The sequence below is a fragment of the Silurus aristotelis genome (assembly GCF_946808225.1).
Source record: "Silurus aristotelis genome assembly, chromosome: 12".
NCBI classification, from domain to species: domain Eukaryota; kingdom Metazoa; phylum Chordata; class Actinopteri; order Siluriformes; family Siluridae; genus Silurus; species Silurus aristotelis.
This window is the reverse complement of record NC_139585.1, coordinates 10,217,636-10,239,371: the sequence shown is the minus strand read 5'-3', so window position 1 is coordinate 10,239,371 and position 21,736 is coordinate 10,217,636. Positions and strand designations below refer to the sequence as shown.

Below are 21,736 nucleotides of genomic sequence, written 5' to 3'. Positions count from 1 at the left end.
GCTTTGCATTGCACTGCACTTGGTGATATAAGGCTTGGATGCAGCTGCTCAACCATGGAAACCCATTCCATGAAGCTCTAATCTAAGTTAATCTGAAGGCCATATGATGTTTGGAGGTCTGTAGCTATTGACACTGCAAAAGGTTGATATATAAAATACAATTTTATTAATGTTAATTTTGCTTATGTACTGAGACTTCTTTCACCCCCAAACAGCCACCAACCATCTGTTGACTATGATCGACTATCATCATAACTAATCTGTCAACAGTTTGTGGATATTGACTGTCAATTTCTCAGGTTTTTGGTGATGCTCAGATCATCATATATAGATGATCTACTCATCTATAGTCCCCATTGTCCACTGTTCTAGCTTCCATGTCTTAAAACTTTGCACCTTTAGCTTCCTGTACATCAGTCAACGCTGCCATACAGTCCAGTCTCTCTTGCAGTGTAGCCTCAAAATGTCATCAACAACATCATGATGTTCCAATCAATTTCAGTTGAGGTCATTTCAGAACCGGGATAAGGCATATCTAAGTACCGTAACGCTGCTGCGTGTGTTGTAGCTCTTCCCAGCATGCAATAACTGGGTGAGGATAAACAGAATGATAATGCTGTCAGACGTTGTTATTCTTTCTGGCTAATTTTCCCCCGTCTTGGCTTTAATTCAGATGTCAAAATGGAGCCTGTCACATTGTGTCCTCCCAGTCCTTCGGCTTCCACATTCTCTCGTTACGCTCGCGCTTCCTTTCTTTCATGTTTCCATTCATCGGAGGGAGGAAGGGAAAATGTCACTCTCTTAGTGCTGTCCTCCAGCGCTTGTCATCTTAACAGCATTGGAGTGACATCTGCCCCCGCCGGGAGAGTTCCCTCGGTGACAAGCACCCGTTACGATGCCTCTGTCTGATTGGATAATGAACTGTAAAATTCCCCATCAGTCAATCAGTCCAGATTTATTATTGTAGCTGTGACACCCAACACAATCGAATTGTCACTGATTGTGTTATGATTTACACAAAGGCACTTGCTTTTAAATTCCTTAAACAGACACGAGGAATATAAGACTTAAGGTCTGGCCGTGAACCATAGATTTATGAGAGGTTTGTACAAAAAGAGCTCCTTAATTTGAAGCCTCTCGGATCATGTACTGGACTTGGGACTCTGACTCATGCTGGCTCCAACAATCAGTGGCATCTTAAAGGAGATCATGTTGTACAATGTCCCACTCTCCCCCGGCTCCTGTCTACAACAATACCTTGACTGAGCCTTTCACTACGGCCATGCTTGGCACAAAAGCACAACGGAAATTGGGGTAACTTAGGGGAGGGCTTAGTGGGCCACTCTATAAAGACAGGGGCCTCTTGGGTCAGGATGGTGGTTAATTTAAAAGCAGGAAGTCATTGTCCTAAGAGGCAAAACAGTTGGGTAGGACATTTCTTCATTTCTGAATGGGATGGCTCCTTTTTGACGTTGTTTGTATTCTGTTTGTATCAGACCTCTGTCTCTTTGTTTGAGGATGTGAGGTATGTTGAACCTCCCTGGTTTGAATAGATACTTCCTCTGACCACACATGGATGAAACCAACTGCCTGATAATTCTGTGGCTCTAAAATAAAAAAAAATAGAAAAGGGGGGTATTTAACAATTTTAACGTCATACATTTATCCTCAGATTGAATATTTTCTTAGTATTACATCAATTATACTGTAATTGTTTTTTTGTTTTTTTTTGCCCAGATTTGTTTGTTTTGGTTGCTACATAAATTGCATCCATTGGAACCATTGCATTTTTTATTTATTTTTTTTACCCAGCCATCTACTTCTTTGCACAATCTGTTTAAGATTGTGCTTTTGGTGCGATCACCTTTTGTCTGAGTGGGGCAAATATTTAGCAGCACCTCAGCATGGCTGAATTGGGACTCAATTGGGGCTAAATTGGGGCAGATGGGTGCAGAGCAGCACTGCTAGTAAACAGAGACTGTTTTGGGGGCTGCCATGTTTGCCTGGCAGGTGAGAGAGGTGCTCTTGTGTTAAGTGGGCCATTGCAGTGAGGGGCCCGCACATTGCTAAAGAATGCCTAAATTCTGCTCTTCAGCATCAGGCTTTGTCAGGCCTGCCTTTCTCAGGGCCCCAGAATCAGACCGCCCCATTACCATCACCACCCAATGCACAGTCCACATCCTCCCCCGGCATGCCTGTAAGCGCAAATGTGAAGTGGTTCATTACTGACAGCCTCCTCTCTCCAGGTTCTGGCCCCACTGGATTCCCAGCACTCCAGATCTGTAACAGGAGGGCTGCCTTAGAAAGAATAGCAGGGAGTTGTGAAAGGAAAACGTGGCTCAGAAAGGTCTTGTCGGCACTTCCTCCAGCAAATTAGCAGCTCTCTGAGGATACAAGTACAACTTCATTGACCTGGCCAATGTCCCACGCTGTCCTCCCCACAGTAGCCCATCACTGTTCTTCTGATGACATACCCCAGTTACTTCACCAATTAAGGATACAAATAGAACAGCCACCAAAGCCTGCTGCTGTGCAGTTATACATGGCTGTAACAGAGGAATTTTTTCATGCAGGTTATACTGTTTTTACACTAGTCTGCATTCCATTAAATCTTTGTTTATTCATGATTATCTATTTGAGGGTCCTGTTCGTGTTTTGATAACCTCGCCATTTTTTTCAGAACCCTCATTCACCTTTTTAAATGATCATTTGGATGCATGTGAATCCGAGATATGTCCCCCCTTGTCTTAGTCAAGGGCATCCTGTGAAAGCCTTCCTAACTGCTATCTTTTGCTCTGATTATTCAATCAGGAATATATAAAGTAATCTAACCTTGGACCAAAACACCACTGGCATTTCTGCATTTAGAATCTTAATGTCCTATTACTATTATAGTCAAACTAAATTCTATACATTGTAATTTAGCATTTATTATGCCAGCGATGTCTGAAATTAAAGCCCTTTCAGGTGTCTGTCTGACCTTCTCAAAATTGCTTTGCTCTGAAAAACTTCTTTATTAAAAAAACAAAAATGAAAGAAAGAAATGAATCATTGCATATGGCAGGAATTATAAAAAAAAAAAAAAAAAAAAAAAAAAAAAAAAAAGCATTTTATGTTCAGATTAAAGTATTTCAGTGTTAACAGACAAATATTTTAGAATTTTATTTTTCATTAGAAATCTGTTCTCAGGATGGACCTCCAGGGCTGGAGACAGGGAAGTCTGCATTTACTACAGGAAGGTGAAATTTGTGCTGCATGTAAGTCTATGCTTACTGTATGAGGTGGTTTGGAATGTCCATGTACCAGAAAATGAGATTTCACACCACATCAAGATACAATGGCTGATGAGCTTCCAACGTGGGATTAAAAAAGGGTTATACCCTACAACCTACAGACTGACAATCTGCTTACATCCATGCTAATGTCAACAAGACAGACAACATTATTATTGGGGTAATTTGTCTGGCTGAATTTCTGTTAGAGGTTTCTCAGTGTGTGTGTGTATGTAAAAGCCTGATAGTCTCCCATTGCTGTGCTGATCCGTCAAGCTTCTAGAGTATCTTATCTTTTAATGCCTTCAACTGATCTTCCAATTAGCCATGCCACCTAATAGCCTGGTTTTGGAAGGTGTGTGTGTGTGTGTGTGTGTGTGTGTGTGTGTGTGTGTGTGTGTGTGTGTGTGTGTGTGTGTTTGTGTTTTTGGCGGTGTTGGGGAGGCTAAGGGTGAGGAGTAGCATAAGGGGTTTAGACTGATGAGGCCAGGTTTTAGGGTTCAGGCTTCAAGTGATAGTTCTGCTTGAGAAAATGTCTAAGGGTGTATTGTGTAGGAAGGCATGGGCTGTTTTTAGGTTGCCTTGTCTCAGGTCTTGCTGATAAAACTGCCTCAGCCCTTAAGCCTTCATTCCGCTATGTATATTAACACTGCTTATCTGCACTCAGATAGAGCCATGTGCCATTTGCCTTTCGGAGGAATTAGCTCCTCATCACAGGCTAACCAGCAGTGATTAACCTGTCCACTGGCCAGTATCCTCTTTGTTGCCACTCAGCCCAGATTAGACTAGGCATCATTACTAGAAGTAAGACTGGAGAAATTAGATGCTCTCATTTCTATCTGCATTAGAACAACAGTATGGATATCTGGCATTACTGTGTATTTCTGCCTGCAGTAAAACTTTATTCCACAACAGCAGAATAATCAGACAGACATATGCAATTTATGAACTGTCAATCATTTGCAGTTTATTCCTGTTTAGACTTCTCTTTCCAATAACCATTTTTATCCATTAACCAGCCCCATCCTAACAGCTACCCATTATTCCACAAATATCATATGCTTTTACACACACACAAGACACATACACAAATCAATTATTTCCTCACAAAGACTTGAAAGTATTTAGCAAGATGCCTGAAGGAAAAGCTGTGGGTTATATCAAATTGAACCTCTCATTTGTTTTGGTTTTTTTCTTCGTCTTTTGGCACACGCACAGTCTCCGAGCACAATTAGCCAGAGCTAAGCACGTTTGTTGGCCTGCTTTAATCCAGCTGGGCATATCTGTATTATTACAGAATAAACCAGCATGCAAATACTATTGTTGGAGGTTTTAGGGGCGTCAATAGGACGAAGGCAGTGTGAGTAGGCTGGGTGGGCTGACTCAATCTGCTGTGGGCAGGAGATAAAGACCAGCGTTCAGGCACACTTTCCCATCATTAGCATGATGCAAATAAGACAGAAAGAAAAGAAACACAGAGCTAACATGTGTAGCTAATTGTTAACGTTATTATTGTCGTATTGTTCTTTGGCTCTCACTGGGACACGCATCTGTGGCTAGATGTACAATCTGACACATCCTGCCAAATGCAGAAATCTTAAAATATATTCCAGCAAGAAAAAAAAAAATCTATTATTTCTGTCTCCACTTGGCTGTCTTTATAGTGCCTATTGTCTCTAATTTGAATCCTTCTATACTGTATCTGACATGGTACTTTGGTATGTTTAGCACTGTTTTAACGTCACCTAGACTTTTCTGAGAAATATAAAATGTTAGATACAGTATCAAATAATATTCTGCAGTTGATACTTATGTACATTAAAGATGGCCTATGGAGACAGTAGCACACACTGAAGATATTATGTGTCCTTTTTTTTTCTCATAATGAAGAATTTCTCAATTCTGACAGCTTCTTATGCTAGTTCCAGCAGAATTTTGTTGTATTGCTTGCTATACCTGAACCAAGTAATTACAGCTTTGAGTTCTTTATGACCTAGATTGTGCTGGAAGCCATAAAGAGCGGGCGGTCTGAGGGGAGATTGAGTTGAGATTGGTGGAACTGGAAAAATGTTTATCTTGGTAAGTTTTTACATTTAGCATTATGCCCATTTTGATTGCTTAATGAAATTATCCCTGATTGAAAACTCCCAAAGAACTAACTGAAGGACTAATAAAATGTTCACAACACACCTAAATGGTTTTAACAATTAGATTAATTTTTATTTTTGTTGAGTATTTATGTTACATAAACTGTACATTATCTACTTCAGTGGTGTGCAGCCACTGAAAATGCCAGACAATGTTAATGCAACTAGATTAATATTACACTTTTTCCTCATACTGTAACCAGTATCAACTGAAATGAAATATAAGCAGTGTAAACCCTCCCATGACAGTCTATTATTTAATTTCTGAGAAATATATAATCTCATTCATGCCTTTTGTTGCAGGGAAAAACATTCTTGTTTACCAATCTGTAGTAATAACTGTGTGTGTAGAGAGATGTGGCCTTGGGTATATTATATCGTTACACAACAAAAATGAACCAAGTACCAATATATATAACATTATATTTTGACAATGTGGGTCAGTGGGTGGAAAAAAACAAGTAGGTATACATGTGATAAACCCTTTGTATAAAAAACTGACCGTTTATGTGAAGCTTCACTCTACGCATTTTATTGTGTGAGAGCAACAGAGAAACAAAGCTATGTGGATTAGTTTCCTGGGCAGGTGAACACTGAAGTGCTTTCTGTTTCTTGTGTTTATTTTACCCCTGTAGCCCAACACCACTGACTAGTGTAGGGGGGGGGGGTGTTATAGGACAACGTCTGGGAAGTTAGTGACTCCATTTGGAAGGGATTTCCTTAAGAACACTCAGAGTCCTCAACTGAGACAAGAGGGCAAACACACACACGCGCATACACCAAACAAAGGCCTGCTTCCCATTTGTCAAATTTTGGCTACTGCTCAAGTCTGATGGTGGCCTAAGGTTTTTGACTCAGGAAAACTTGTAATAACATCCTATGTGTTTTGTCTGGATAATCAGTGTATGTGTTCTCTTAAAACCTTTAGACACCTGCTGGCTATAGCTTCTGCTTACTCTTCCAGCAGTACAGATAACACAGTGGTCAGTGAGCGCACCATTAGCATTACTAAAGCAGTTTCATTCAGGACGAATTGATTCAGGGCTTATTTGCTTCAGCTGTGAGGCGTTAAGTGCTGATATGTTTACGCTGACTGAATAAGAACGGGCTTCACGCAGCCATGAATTACTGCTCAGTCCAGTAGAAGATGTGTTCCTGAATATTTACTGTACATGTTTTTTTTTTTTTTTATGTTTTACATTGTTATAACAAGCATTACCATGGACTGACTCATTGGATTTCAAGCCTGCTTTCATTTCGCACTCATATTCCACATCTACAGCATGTGTGGGATGGCCAAAGTATCTTGATTAGCAATAGTGTGTGGCACTAACGCACATTAAATCACTTCAGTCTTTCAGATTAATATGAGTCACCTATTATCCAATCAGTTATTGTACAGAGCCAGACACTGTCCACACCCAGGGAGAGTTTACCTAAAGTGAAGAAGTCTTTCACTTAGTCTCTCCATATGAACTCATCTTGTACAGATTTCTCCATCATCAGTTTGTGATTCTTTGTATGATTCAGTGGTTCTCGTTTTCTTTCCCTCTCTGGCCAGCTCTGGAGTACAGAGGGTGCAATGGACTGTGAATAGCAAGAGAAGACAGCTCCCCGGTGAGTCGCCTGTTATCGTCTCTTTGTCCTGAAATAGTCAGACATGATGAGTCAACCTCTGACACCACACACCCCTTACCCTGTCCGGTGGCTAACAATTCATTTTTTACTGAGCCTGTGGACTTTTCATCCAGTCTAATGAGCCAGTATGCAGATGGCAAATCATATTGAAGAAAAGATTAATTAAAGATATGGGAGAAAATGCTAACCTTAAATCACTTTCTCTATCAACATAATAATGAAGGCATTTTACTGTGCATTTCAGATCAAAGTATTTTGTATTTTTTGTCTTTTTGTATATGTTTTAACTTATTTGGCACAAATCTAAAAGAAAAAAGAAAAAACGAACATAACCATCTCTTTATTTCTGAAACTCTGTACTGTACAAATTGAGGTTAAAAGCCATGACAAGGTCATTTAAAAACTTTTTCACCCCTAATGTGGTACCGCAAAAATCCCCAACTGTGAACAAACTGACAAAGTGACAAGAACCACCATGTTCATTGTAAACATCAGGAGTGACAATTTACAATCACCCTCCTTCCTTCACCTCCTGCCTTTTTTTCTTGTTGCCTCATAAATAACTCAATCAAGCCACTCTGCTTGGCTTTCATACTAGGAGACTGAAAGGGGGTAAAATTTCATCAGCCTTAAAAAAAAAACATGGTTTATTCAAAATCACACTGTTAAAGATGCAAAGGGCCTTTCGCTTCGTGTGGTAATGATTTTCAAATGTGTTTCTCACTTCAGGAGTGAGAGGCTGGAGTGAGGGCCTTACAGCTGTTTTCTGGAGATAATTGATTTTGGAATAGACCAGAGATGAGAGCGGACAGGCGGGGGTGATGGCGCGCTGCATCGGGGTCCAAGCCAATTTCCACAGGCCTTGTCCCTTTAATTACTGCAGCGCCAGAGCATGGGGCGCACCCATTCTCCAATCCAGGTAAATTAAAGCCCCTTGCGCAACCAACCTTGCTGCATCCTCATCACCCAGTGGCCTGATGAATTTTTTATGCATTGGCCTCTCTCCTTCTTGAGCCTGCCACTGTGGCTGGAGGCAGTGCTGTTGGTGCCTTTTCCATGCTTTCTAAAATTGTTTCCTGACAGTTTATGAGAAAAAGTTTTACAGATACAAATAAAGCAAGAAAAGATCATGCTGTTGATCAGTTTTCTCTTTTTATTTAATCTGTTTGGCATCACAAGACCTAAATGAGTCATAATCACTTACAAATATGTTATAGAAATGCAAGCTGCTGTATGTGCAGAAGCCTTTTGTGATAATCTTTTCCTAATTCATTACTAGGCTCTCAAAAGGCTAACATGGATGTAGTTTAAATGGCCAAACTACTTGTTTTGTAAAGGCCCCTTGTAAACCCTAACCTCATCTCCTGGCCGTACCCATCATGCCTCCCTTTGACTCAGTGCACAATAGGAGCAGTGCAGTGCATCTTATGGAAAGTGACATGTGGTGGTGTGTTCTGTAGGGTTAATCCCCCAGTGGGGGAAGATGACAGGATCTCTGTGGACCTGAATATGTATCAAACTACCACAAGTCACATTCCAACCCAGCTTCAATCAGGCGCTTTTATCAGGAGTTCTGCCTGCAGAGCTGTTAGGCCCCCCATTATAATATCATAATAGTCTATTAATGCTGTTACAACACTAGCTGTATCTAGCTACATTGTTTGCATCCCAAGAATGTCAGTACATGTTTGTCTTGACATACAGACTGTTTGTGTTTATTTGACCTTCTGAAGCTGTGACTTGAAGCGAGTTGAATCGACAGTTTCAAAGGACAATAGAGCTGACAAATCTGACAGGTATCGAACACAAAGTAAGACTGGAAATGCAATGAGACGTTGATTGATAGGCCTTTGCATAAATCATCGGGGTGCTTTCCACATTTTATTTGTTAACAAATTATATTCTATATAGGTTCCTGCAATACGTAAAGAAATACAACCCAGTATATATATTATTTTCAGGCTTGTAGTATATTCTTCCTGGTTAACTCACTTATGAGCAATAGACTATCATGAACAGTGCAGTGCAGAAGTTTGCATCCCCTCTGTTTTTTTGGGTGTAAAGGGAAACCTGGAATTTGAATTTAGCTTTAATATAATAGGATTCCAAGTTGTGCAGCAATGATGTGTGGTTATAATAAGGCAAATGTTTTGTAAGCACTTATCAGGGAAAACAATGTGTATATTAGATCCTAAAGAAAATATTTAGAGTATATCACAATCAGCCTTGATGTAAAATGATGAGTACATTAACTGAACTTATGTAGTGATTTGGAAAATAAATACAGATCTGTGCAACCCACCTAGCATAACTAAAATTCATTTGTCTTCCTTTTTGTATGCAAAGGCCATGCAAACAATAGCACTTAACTTCACATCAAAATTATAATCACACTTAATGAGTTCAGGACTAATGGGTCAAAGACAGAGTCTATTATATTGCTAGGGTAATCTGTGAGCTCAACAGACCTTTTAGATTTTGTCCCTTGGCGTTTTTTTTTTTTTAAGGCAAAAACCTAAAGATCCTTGAAGGTATGATTTATTCTCTCAGAAAATGAGACGGGCTGTTATAGAATGAGCATACAGTTGTGGTTAATTACTATTTAATATGACTAGGAGTGCAATATCACAGTGAGCCTGTCTACAGCTTTCCAGTATCAGCTTGTTCGATGAGTGCATTTCCATGTCGGTCCAGTCTGTGCTTTCCCAGCACTCTGCTCTTCTGTCTGTCATGTGCCTCCAAACATTTCTCTATTTCAAACCCTCCCCAACCTCCCTCAGAAAATCTCACAGGTACACATATATGATACCAAGGGGGAATCAGATATCTGGGTTGGTATTTTTACACTTGGTTTAATGCAGCAACTCAAGAGGGTCTGACAACTTAAAAATGATCTACTGAAAAAGAAAATCATATAACATTTTATCTACTGCACTGGACTACAGCTGGAGCTTTATATATGGCTTATGAAATAGAAAGAAGCATTAAGAAGGTTACAGTGCAATAACCACAAATGATTTGAGTTTTTCAGTGTAATAATGGTGTACTTATTTGAAACACCAAACAGGATGTTACTGTTACATTGAGTTGAAAGAGTGCACAGTAATAAACTTTAGCTGTTGACAGGGTGGTATATTTAAAGAAATCCATTCAACTGCTGCTTTATGTTTGTCTGTTGATTCAGAATTAGGAATTTTAGAAAAGGTTTATTTTTTTAACATTTTTTTTATTATTATTTTTTTGCTGCTGCAAATTTCACTTAATGACCTCAACCCTGTTCATTGAGTGCTTGGCAATTTTGTCAATTGTAACTTTAATTAATTTCATGCCTCTATTGTTTTTCATGACCCAAAGCCTTTCCTGTTGTCATCAGGTGTGAAATAACAGAAGAATAGAATAGTGAGTGAAAAGGGGTATGTGACCTTCAGCCAAAGGTCTGCTCGTTTTCATAGCCTACATTCTAGCACCCTCGTGGTCAGTGAAGCCTCTCCTGAATGAAACACTTACACCGAATGTTGAAAGCATGTTGAAGGGCAAAACATTGTGTTTGACCTGATGTCTAATAGCATTCATCATGCATCACCCCCATCTGCACTCTGGTATAAAAGAACCAAATCAATCAGTTGCATGCAATTCATTGGTAGGAAATGTGATCATAAAATCATGTAGAAAAACATCTTGGGTCTCGTTTGCATTGTTGATTAACTTTTTTTTTCATTTATTAATTTTTTGCCTCTGTCGATCTCATTATTATCACCTTATTTGTGGATTTTGTGTACTGAACGGTTTAGGCATCAGCACTAACTATCTCTGTATTATATCTGTATTTCTTCAGTCATTGCGTTGGTTTGTTTACTTTACACACATAATGCACTACCGTGATTTGTATATAAGCGTATTTTTTTTGTGTAAAAAGTAATGGGTTATGTGTATTTTATGTGTAATGTGCAGCATCTTTCAGAGAGTAAAGCTGTTCTAATGTCACCTCGATCTCCTGCTCGTTGCTGTATGCCTATGGTCCGAGGTCTTTCAAAATTCTCAATTAGCCCTTGCGCTAGCATTCCACATGCGTAGCCCAATTGTTCTGTGGTTCGGTATTGAAAGTCTGTGCCAATTCACTCCTTTCCTCTTTCTGTGGCTGAGGCTAGTGTTTTTCTGTCTTTTCTCTTGCAGAAACGCTTGGTCCCATCTGCATTATAAAAGGATGAAAGGTTGACAATCACAGTTCATCACTCCGAGAAATTCAGGGAATGATTGACAATTTCACAGGCAACGCAAATTACAGTGAAGATTTGGGTTCAGAATTAGATCTTAGGGATCACTTTAGATGACCTTGAGGAAACACGGGCACGATGTTTGAAAAAAAGTTTTCATCTGATGTTGTGAATGCCAAAACCTGAATAAAAAAAATAAACTTATAGTAGTAATTTATAGTCAGGGAAATAACATTAGGTCAAAGGTTAAGTCGATGTTACCTCTGTTTCATTACATACAGCAGCAAAAGGGCATGAAGCATTTTTTTTAAACAACCTAGAAACTAAAATAATACCTGAAAAAACTGTATAGTTTTGATAGCAGTGGTATTTACAAATTGCAGAATGTCAGTGGATTACAGATTGCATTACATTCAGTTATGAAGGTAAAGAAAGGAATGAGAAGTGATGAAAGAGAAGGAATTACAAATTTCTGAGCACTGACTGAGAAACAAGAAAGGAATAGTTAGAACGCTTGAATGTGCAATACAGACACCTGAAACTACCACGAAGAAGCACAGACTGCTTTACACGAAATAAATGCGAGATACTATCTCATTACTAGTATCTGCTTTAAAAGGCATTGTTGTGGAAAAATTTAACCTCAGATCGACAACTTAATTTTGTCCTCACCTTGCTGGACAAGTTTATATGCAAGTATGTGGGGTTTTTTTGTATGTATGTATGTATGTGTATGTATGTATATATGTATATATGTGTATATATGTATATATATATATATATATATATATATATATATATATATATATATATATATATATATATATATATATATATAATTTTTTTTGTAAACCTAATGACAGTATAGATTTGATTTAATTAAATAAATAAATAAATTCATCCAGTTCCTGCAAGTGTGCTTGTGAATAAAAGTGCTTAAACTAGGGTTTGATTTATTTCATTCTGTGCAAATTGCATTTGCCTAGAAGCAGATGGTTTGCAGGATTTATAATCTGTACAATTAGGAAAATCAGTTTGAAATTATGAGGACTATATCATTTTGTATGCTCAACCATTCATTGAAAATTATTTTACTGTCATTATAATTAAAATATACAACAGACAAATGATCAAAATATGAAAACACTTTATTGTTTGTAAAAGCATCTCACTCAATGGTCTGCACAAAGATATTTAAATACATTTCATACTGTAAGAGAAATGTGTTTGATTAGCTAATGAGGTTATCATCAATACACATTACAAATATTTTAGAAATGGTCTGGGTCTGTTTAGGGAGTGGGTGGCTTAACACGATTAGGGCTACATATAAATTTTTCATCTATTCAGTGGCCAGGTGGTCTTTATATCCATCGTAACAGATCACACAGAAATATTATTCTGACACATCAGTGATAACAGGCATCTGCACATCTGCTCCACTATTGATTACTATACTGCATATACAAAGCACTATGCAGCATTTTACTTTGATATACACCAACAAACAGTTGCTGTTGCCTTTGTTCTTTATATAGACTGCATAATAATAATAATGATAATAATAATAATAATAATAATACATTGGTCAAATTAAGCAACATGCTACATAAAATTGACTACATAACTAAGAACATGGCCATGCTCTAAACCGAGTAAAAATTATAATGTGTAATATTAGCACAATGATTTTATATCTTTACACTAATTGGAAGTGCACAGTACACTGCTGGTTTTTGTGCTCCAGATGATTTTTTTTTTAGAATCGTCGCTTACCTGTGGGAAAGGCGCAGAGCTGAAACCTCAGCCTGACAAATTGGATGCGAGAGCGACCTGTTGCTGCACACTGCTGGAGGTGCGCGGGCGCGCGTGCGTTCGGGCGTATGTGCGCGCGTGCGCGTGCGTGTCACGTTTTCTTGTCCCTTTCATTGAGCCAGAAAAGCAAACTGCGCCCCAGACAAAAATCCTCTCCGGCAGTTGCAACTCATTCTGTGTGTGCAGAGGTCCGTTCCCTCGGTTCACTTCCGATGTTCTTCTGTTACCCCATAAAGGAGGAACTCTTAACGTGCGAGCTGCGTTTCTAAACCCTGGTTTTAAATTCATAAAGACTTTAACAGAAGTAATTTCTGTAATTCTGTTATATTATTATTATTATTCTGTAAAAGTACTAATAATAATAATAATAATAATATTAATATTAATAATAATAGTAATAATAATAATAGTAATAATAATAATAATAATAATAATAATACAAATAATAATGAAGTTATTATTGTTATTATTTTTGTCATCATCGTCATATGTCCATGATAAAAGTGTAATTTATTGGATAAAATCTCGAATAGTAACATTGTTTTGTTTTGGCTTGTTGTATTTGTGTAGCCTAGATGTGAAAGAATTTATTTCTATATAATGATTTTTATACCTAAAAACTTTTACTGTTCTCTCTCAATCCGTTTATTTTCTTACCCCAAATGAAACTGTTGCACGTCGTATTCTCGCGATTCTTATTTATTTATTTATTTATTTGCATCACATATCATTTAATGCATTATTCTTGTGCTAGTAAGATAGTAAGCTTTTGGCTATAATTATATAATTAGCGTGCATGTTTATTTAATTAAATTTTATGTTCAGATACTTATTTAGCCAGTTGGTGTTAGGAGACTCTTACTCAAATATTTGTGTATTTGTGTCCCCCTCTATACTCGTTTTCGGTGAGTAAACAGGGCACAGTGTTCGCAATAAACAAGACATTCTCCTGGTGAACTAATCCTGATAGACAAAAGCAGCCTCATTACTTACCTACGGGGTGCAAGATTAGTGCTTCTGTTTACAGCGATTATCATGTCAACACCTGCACATATTCAAATACTGTAAGTTTCACATCAGTCATGCGACTTTTCTACGCGTTTCACTGGGATTTCTTACGGGAAATCGTTATAACAGTCCTTGAACTGTTTCTCTTTTCCAGAAGAGTAAATATGAATGCTGAATATGTTACAGTGACGCTGCTTTGGCCGGGAGAGGCGTCTCCGATTGGGGAGAAGGCCATTAGTCGCTAAGCCTCAGGATAAACAGACAATTAGGCCAAGTGAATTCACTTGTTTGTAGCATTAATTACACGCTTTGTGCAAACAAAAAGGCGATGTAAAAGAATGCCATTTGACTCAGGCTTGGCAATCCGATCTTGTCTCATTGCTTGGTAACTTATTTAAATTCATATTTAGAAAGCTGTCGCTTCCATTGTGGATTGGATGGATTTAGTTTTATTGTAGATATGTGCGTATTATGTACAGATTGCATGTTTAAACTGGAAAATAATAATCAAAATGAGGTTTGTACTTTTAACATCTTTGGAAATATATTATTTTGTCACAAACTGCTCAGATTTTACAACTTTAATTAAGTTCATTAATTTGTTAGTTATTTTGCCCCAAACAGTATATTTTAATTATATCCCCCGAAATCTCCACTAACACCACAATTTATTTTACTATTGGATCAGACAACCTTTGAGTCTTCACCTTGTAGTCGCTTTTTTTCTCCAGGATAGTAAAATAAAACACGCTCGTTCTGCGCTGTTGGTGCTGCACGGTGCGTAAATGGAACAGCGCCGGTTCCTGATTGGCTCATCGCGCGGAGCCACAAGCTGTGGAGGCTAATGACTGGCACTGCTTGACAGTGATTGGCAGGGGCTGGCATGACAACCACAGCACGACACCGGGAAGACCAATAGAAAAGCGAAACAAAATGTTTCAACATTACACTTCAGTGTGATTAAGGGGAGACGTTACAGACTTCACCCGGTCCAAGTGGTAGAAGGTAGAAAACTGCGGAAAAGGAAAGTGGTTAACCTCAAGAATTTCTCCTATTTCTTCTTGTTTGTTCGTCTCCGGCAAGTCGCTCCATGGTTTTCAGATCTCCGTTAGAGCTTTACCCCTCTCACCTGTTCCTCCCGAACTTCGTGGATCGCCCCTTGCTATTAGCGGCCAGCCTCCCTCGCCCGAGGTCCCCGGAAGATCCAGCCATGTTCCAGTTGCCCACACTGAGCTTTACAGCCGAGCAGGTGGCCAGCGTGTGTGAAACCCTGGAGGAGACTGGTGACATCGAGCGCCTCGGCCGTTTCCTGTGGTCCCTCCCGGTGGCACCTGGCGCATGCGACGCCATCAACAAGCACGAGGCCATTCAGCGGGCGCGCGCCGTGGTCGCCTACCACACGGGCAGCTTCCGCGAGCTCTACCACATCTTGGAGAATCACAAGTTTACCAAGGAATCGCATGGCAAGCTGCAAGCCATGTGGCTCGAAGCCCACTACCAGGAGGCCGAGAAGTTGCGCGGACGCCCACTCGGACCCGTCGATAAGTACCGTGTGCGCAAGAAGTTTCCACTGCCGCGTACCATTTGGGATGGCGAGCAGAAGACGCACTGCTTTAAGGAGCGGACGCGCGGCCTTCTGCGGGAGTGGTACCTACAGGACCCGTACCCCAACCCGAGCAAGAAGCGCGAGCTGGCGCAGGCCACCGGACTTACCCCCACCCAGGTGGGCAACTGGTTTAAAAATCGACGACAACGAGACAGAGCCGCCGCCGCCAAGAACAGGTCAGAAAAAGCCCTAAAAATCACACTTTATCACGCTCATAATTATAGACGTGTTACTGAACATAAAGATACATTTTGTTACAAATTTGCACTTTTTAGCCGACGTTTTTTGCTGATTAACCTATTTAGAAAATTTAATGGTTTGGAAGTTTTATTTAATTTAACACTGATCACCATGAAAACAAAAAGCGTTTTTAATACATTTAGTTAAACTGTTAAAATGTTTGTCAAATGTATTTTGGTCATTTGAAAATACTGAATATATTTATATATATAAATAATATATACTAAAGTGAAATAAATTATTCTACAGACGTTATTTGTAATGTATTATTATTATGATGATGATGATGATGATGATGATAATTATTATCATTATTATTATTATTATTATTATTATTATTATTATTATTGTTAATTGTGCAAATTTTGTAATAATTTCCCATACGTGGGTACAGCTCCTCATCTAAAAAAAAAAATCAGTTTGTAGTGTTTAAAGCTTAAAGAATTTGAAATATAAATTTGCAGTACAATTTGTATCAAATTATAGTATCAAAATAGTATAAAGTCTTATATCTGGCTCATGGAACTTGTGCTTGTAATTGTGGCCTGTTGATTTTAAAATAAAATAAAAATGAGATTTAGAGATGTATAAAGGAATAATGTTGACACTAATTGAATGTACACAATAATATGGGTTCAGTTGTACTCAACCCGGATATTATAACCTTGCTATAATAATATACTCTTTGTGAATATATTACTAAACTGTCTATAACTTTTCAGGTGTGTATAACAAATAAATATACATTTCTCTGTGTTTTTGTTTTGCAGGCTGCAGCAGCACGCTTTGGCACAGAGCGCTCTCCGCTCGATCTCGGGTCCCGGGTGCGCGCAGCGCGCCTCCGCGTCTCCCAGCAGCGCGAGCGTGTGCAGCGGCGAGAGACCCGACCCCGGTACTGTGCTCTCCGTCACCGACAGCGACTCAGACTTCGACGTATGACAGAACGGCATTTGAAAATGGAGGAATTGGGACCTAAAAAGAAATAATTAAAAGAATAATAAACTGTAAGCGGACAGTGTGGCTAGCGGCCATTTTGGCCTTTGCCAAAACGTTGTTCGTCAAATGGAGAAAAGCATGCAGTTTTTCCAAAAGCGCTTCAGTGGACAGACACGCTCTTTCTCTCATCTCCCTTTTTGCATGGTCATTTGTGAATATGTCTGGACGGTTATGGAAAGGCACTAGGAGGATCAATTGTATAGAGGCGCCATTTACCTCTTTCCTGCTCCTGTATCCCCCCGCAAAGCGGACTGTTTGAGTTTTGTATTTATCAGACAATCGTGGAAGTCAAAAGCACCTTTAAGCCCTCTTCTTTGGCTTGTCAGCAGATGTTCAAAGTTTGAGTTTATCTTGAGATTTTATATTGAATAATCAGTGTATGATGCGTTTTTCCTCCCTCTCTCTCTCTCTCCCTCTCTCTCTCTCTCTCTCTCTCTCTCTCTCTCTCTCTCTCTCTCTGGTCTAGGCTGTGCTAGATATGCTTGTATAATAATGCAATTACGCCATCCTAAAGCATCTTTCCTTATTTTGTGTCTCAAGATGTCAAAGTGTCTGTAAAGTGCTTTGAGATTTTTAATATCTGCTCGTTTGTTCGTTTTTATACTGTAAATGGGTTAATGGCTCTAAAAACGCAGTGTTATGGGTCACTTTTATGCAAATAAATATAATTTAATATTATAACTATAGCCTATTTTGTTTGTGGTTCTGTTAAATTGCGACATTTCACAAAAAAACTAAACAAGTTTATACAGTGCGAGTATGACATGTGCAGAATTAAGAGCAAAATGATTTTAATAGATACATTATTACAACTATTATTCTTCTGAATCATGTGAACAACAAATAATAATCATAATAGTTATTATTATTACTATTATTCTTCTTATTATTATTATTATTAGAATAATTATTATCATTATTATTACTATTATCATTATTATCATTATTTTTATTATTATTACTATTATTATTATTATTATTATTATTATTATTATTATTATTATTATTATTATATTAGGTTATTAATTAATGAGGAAAATTGTACAAAAGCTTTGGCCGGTGGAAGTTAAACAATTAATATTGTTCAGAGAAATAATGTCCGTCATCGTTTCCATTAAACTGAAATTTTGGAATAAATTGCCTCAAATTGTAACTAGTTACAGCTTCACAGCTTCATGAAGTGCATAAATACACAGAGAGACAAACCTTTTTTTTTTTTTTTTTTACTTGTACTTTTTTTACCTTCACTGACATATCTAAGGGTCAGTAACGTGCCACACACTGGACCAAAAAAAAGTGTATACACACAAGCTATAAATTCTCCTACATCACCAAAGGGTTAGTGAAAAGTTTTAAACAGTTCTCATCGCCTTTCGTAGGAGAGCTGTGTCTATTATTCCGTGCGTGTTTTCTCTCTCTCCTGTTTCCCCTTTTGAACACGACTTCCCATTTGTGTTTATTCACGCGGCAGTTCCCCTTGACCTGCATTCACTGCTCTGCATGCACCAGCACAAAACGGGTCTCACCTCCGAGTAAATTCAAGTAGGGGTTTTGACTCAAAACTAACACTCAGTCACATTAACTTACTCTGCATCGACTAGTGTTTGAGCAGGATGCTAATAGTCAAGCGAATTTTATTTGTTTATTTTATTTTAAAAGAAATGTCCTTCAATAATGTAGGTTGCTATTCAAATCCACTATTTGTAATCGATTAGTGTAACACAGCTGGTCTTAGTCTAACAAACCCCAGACCCCAGATAATATACATTTAGTGGATTTTGGGCAAATGAAGAAAAAAAAACTTTACCAAAGAAGACACCCGAACCTCACGTGTACACGATTTTCACATGGGATTATTTTTTATACACGTCATATTTCTCATGTAAAGCGTTTTTTTTTTTACATCATTATTTTTTTTTCCGATCTCGTGTGAATTTGTACAAAATTGCAGGTTGTTTATATGGTGTGTTGCATGGGTTCACGCGCAAATTTCAGTGCAAAGCATGCGCAAATTTCAGTGCATAGCATGCTCAAAATCGTTTTTCCTTCGTATGTGATTACATACAACTTAAAAAAAAAAAAAAGAAAATGATTACATGACAAATGTACATGAAAGTCGAAAAAGCCAAAATTATAGTTATGCTTAATCAATTGCTTGGACGATACACAGCAACCAGCATCAGTTTTAATGCTGTGAATGTGTCAGAAAGGACACATTTATCTGCTGTTCTTAGGCAGGTGGATGTTTATAAATAAAATGTAGTTACATGCACTGTATGTGAAAGGACACTGAAATATTGAAACTGCATGAAAGAATGGATTTGTTGTAATCTTTGTTCAAACTGGTCAGCATGTATATAGATACATCTAATTTGAATTAAACACGCTGTATGAATACTATGCATCGTTATGATAAACGTAACGTTGAAAAAAAAAATTATATATATATATATATATATTTCAACGATACGTTTATCATAATGATGCATAGTATTTTTACAGCGTGTTTAATTCAAATTAGATGTATCTATATGATCAGTCTGTGTGTGTATATATATATATATATATATATATATATATATATATATATATATATATATATATATATATATAACACACAAAGATCAAGAGAAAAATCTTCCAAACAAAAAAACTGGAGACAACTGATCATTTATCTAGTTTGTGTGGTTTATCAGTTCAATTTGAAGTGTAAACTAGGAAGTGTTTCTAAATAAGGGATAAGCCCTCACTCAGAAAGTCGCTATGAGTCGCGCCTCACATTGGAGTTTAAATTGTGGTTTTGTCGCCATCTTGTGGTAAATCTGTAAATCTGCTTCCATTTAGTTTCCTCCGAGTATGCGCTTGTGTATTCTGTTCAGTAAAAGGATTTATTCCGGTTATATTGTTGACTGTGCAACTATTAAGATGTTTATCTAACAGCAAACGCTTCATTACATTATATTTATATAAAACTGTCAAAATTACCCAAAACATGGTACATTTCTAAGATTTTAAAGGTGTTCAATACTACTTGTGAAGATAATACTACTTACCATAGAGTACGGAACAAAGTGCATTCTATAATTAATATAATTAATTAAAAGAATAACCGATTTAAAAAAATGTACCTTTCTTAAAGGACATTGTAGGAAAACAATGTTATATGTAAGACATTATTAGGTAATCATACTACTAAAAATTATTAAGAATATATTGCAGTAGAAGTATAACACTTAAATAATGTTAAAGAACAATAATAAAAAACATCAGTGTTAGATTATATCTTTGTTTTCTTTATTACTTTATTTAATAGGAACAACAATGGTAAAAAAAAATATATATATTTAAAGCACAAAGTCCAACGCTGCATCATTCAGACATAGTTGCTGGCTGAAGTATGCATTTATTTATGGATCCATTAAATCTCTTTTTATTTTCCTAATTTTAGTTATTTTATTTCAGGACTGTCCCAAATTACAAAACACAAACCATACAAACATGCGTTGGACAAAGGTTATGCTTGTTTTAGTATCACTGCACATTTTTGGTATAACGTTTATGCAGCTGAAATATGTGTAATATATTAGTAATGGTGATTTTATAAAAACATATTTAATTGTTATTTACCTAAAGCATTTTTGCAGTCATTTTTTTGCTTGTTTGATGCGGACCACATCCTTTTATTTAAAATAAATTACGCATTTTCTTTTTCTATCAAGTATTTACAATGTAGTGGTTATTAACATAAGGAAGCTATAGAATTCATTTAAAAATAAATTATGCTTAGATATACAGTCCCAATTTATGTGACGAGAAAAGGCGTGTGAATATCTGACTATCACCTTTGGTTCTTTCGAAAGATGAAGGCATGTAATTGTGTAGCAGATTCCCCTTATTTTGGAATTAAGGTTTCCTGCAAAAGCCACTTACCCAGAGGTATGACTATATTGGTCATATGTCCAAAAACTTGTAGCCAGGTAATGCATCTAAATGCATGTAATACGACATTTCTATCATGATAAACTAGCACAAAAACAGTACTTGTTTGACAGCTTATACTGCTCTGGTTTTTCAACGTTATACTGCCATCTGCTGGTTTGAAGTGGTACTTAATATAGCACAGACGTGTAAATACAGAATGCTAGAGATGGGAAGTAACAATGTACAAATACTTCGTTACTGTACTTAAGTACACTTATCTGATATCAGTAATTTACTACACTATTTTCCGGACAAAATTTTACTTTTACTCATTAAATTTTTACACAAACATTTGTACTTTCAACTTCTTACATTATCAAAGCAGACTCTTTACTTTAGTTTTAATCTATTTGGTGACGTGATCAATATTTATTTTTTCTCATTTGGCGCCGTTTTCAGTCCATCAAAATATTTTCTGTCATTGTGCAGCTTTTTTCAATATATCACTGATGTATTATGTTCTGCTTCTCACGCACCACAGCTGTAGACTAGTTTATGAAGATAACAATGAGCAAGGCAGAAGGCAACAAGAAGTATCACATGCAACCAGAGGTGGCAAAAGTACACACATCCATTACTTAAGTAGAAGTACAGATACTCATGTTTTAAAATACTCGGGTAAAAGTTGAAGTACTGATTAGTCCTTTTTACTTAAGTGAAAGTAAAGAAGTCTTGGCTCCGTTATGTACTTAAGTAAAAAGTAGGTATTACTTCTACCTGTTTTAGCTGTTAACTGGACCTCACATCATATTAATAATAGATAGATAGATAGATAGATAGATAGATAGATAGATAGATAGATAGATAGATAGATAGATA

At 37.3% G+C, this 21,736-nt stretch overlaps 1 protein-coding gene across 3 annotated transcripts in view; it reads left to right on the top strand.

Moving 5' to 3' along the window:
- The window catches only part of six3b (SIX homeobox 3b), a 34,516-nt gene extending 16,896 nt beyond the window's left edge, over positions 1–17,620 (top strand). The window contains exons 3-8 of one of the 3 annotated variants that reach the window (XM_083555842.1): positions 3,176–3,257; positions 5,270–5,351; positions 6,981–7,036; positions 7,787–7,976; positions 15,178–15,876; positions 16,711–17,620. In XM_083555842.1, coding sequence (XP_083411968.1) covers positions 7,879–7,976; positions 15,178–15,876; positions 16,711–16,879 — 966 coding nt within the window. In that variant the 5' untranslated portion in view covers positions 3,176–3,257; positions 5,270–5,351; positions 6,981–7,036; positions 7,787–7,878 and the 3' untranslated portion in view covers positions 16,880–17,620. Of the gene's footprint in view, positions 1–3,175; positions 3,258–5,269; positions 5,352–6,980; positions 7,037–7,786; positions 7,977–14,372; positions 14,612–14,825; positions 15,877–16,710 lie in introns of those variants that run through there. The other 2 variants (XM_083555843.1, XM_083555844.1) reach the window with 2 other exon arrangements.
- Positions 17,621–21,736: the final 4,116 nt, after the last annotated feature.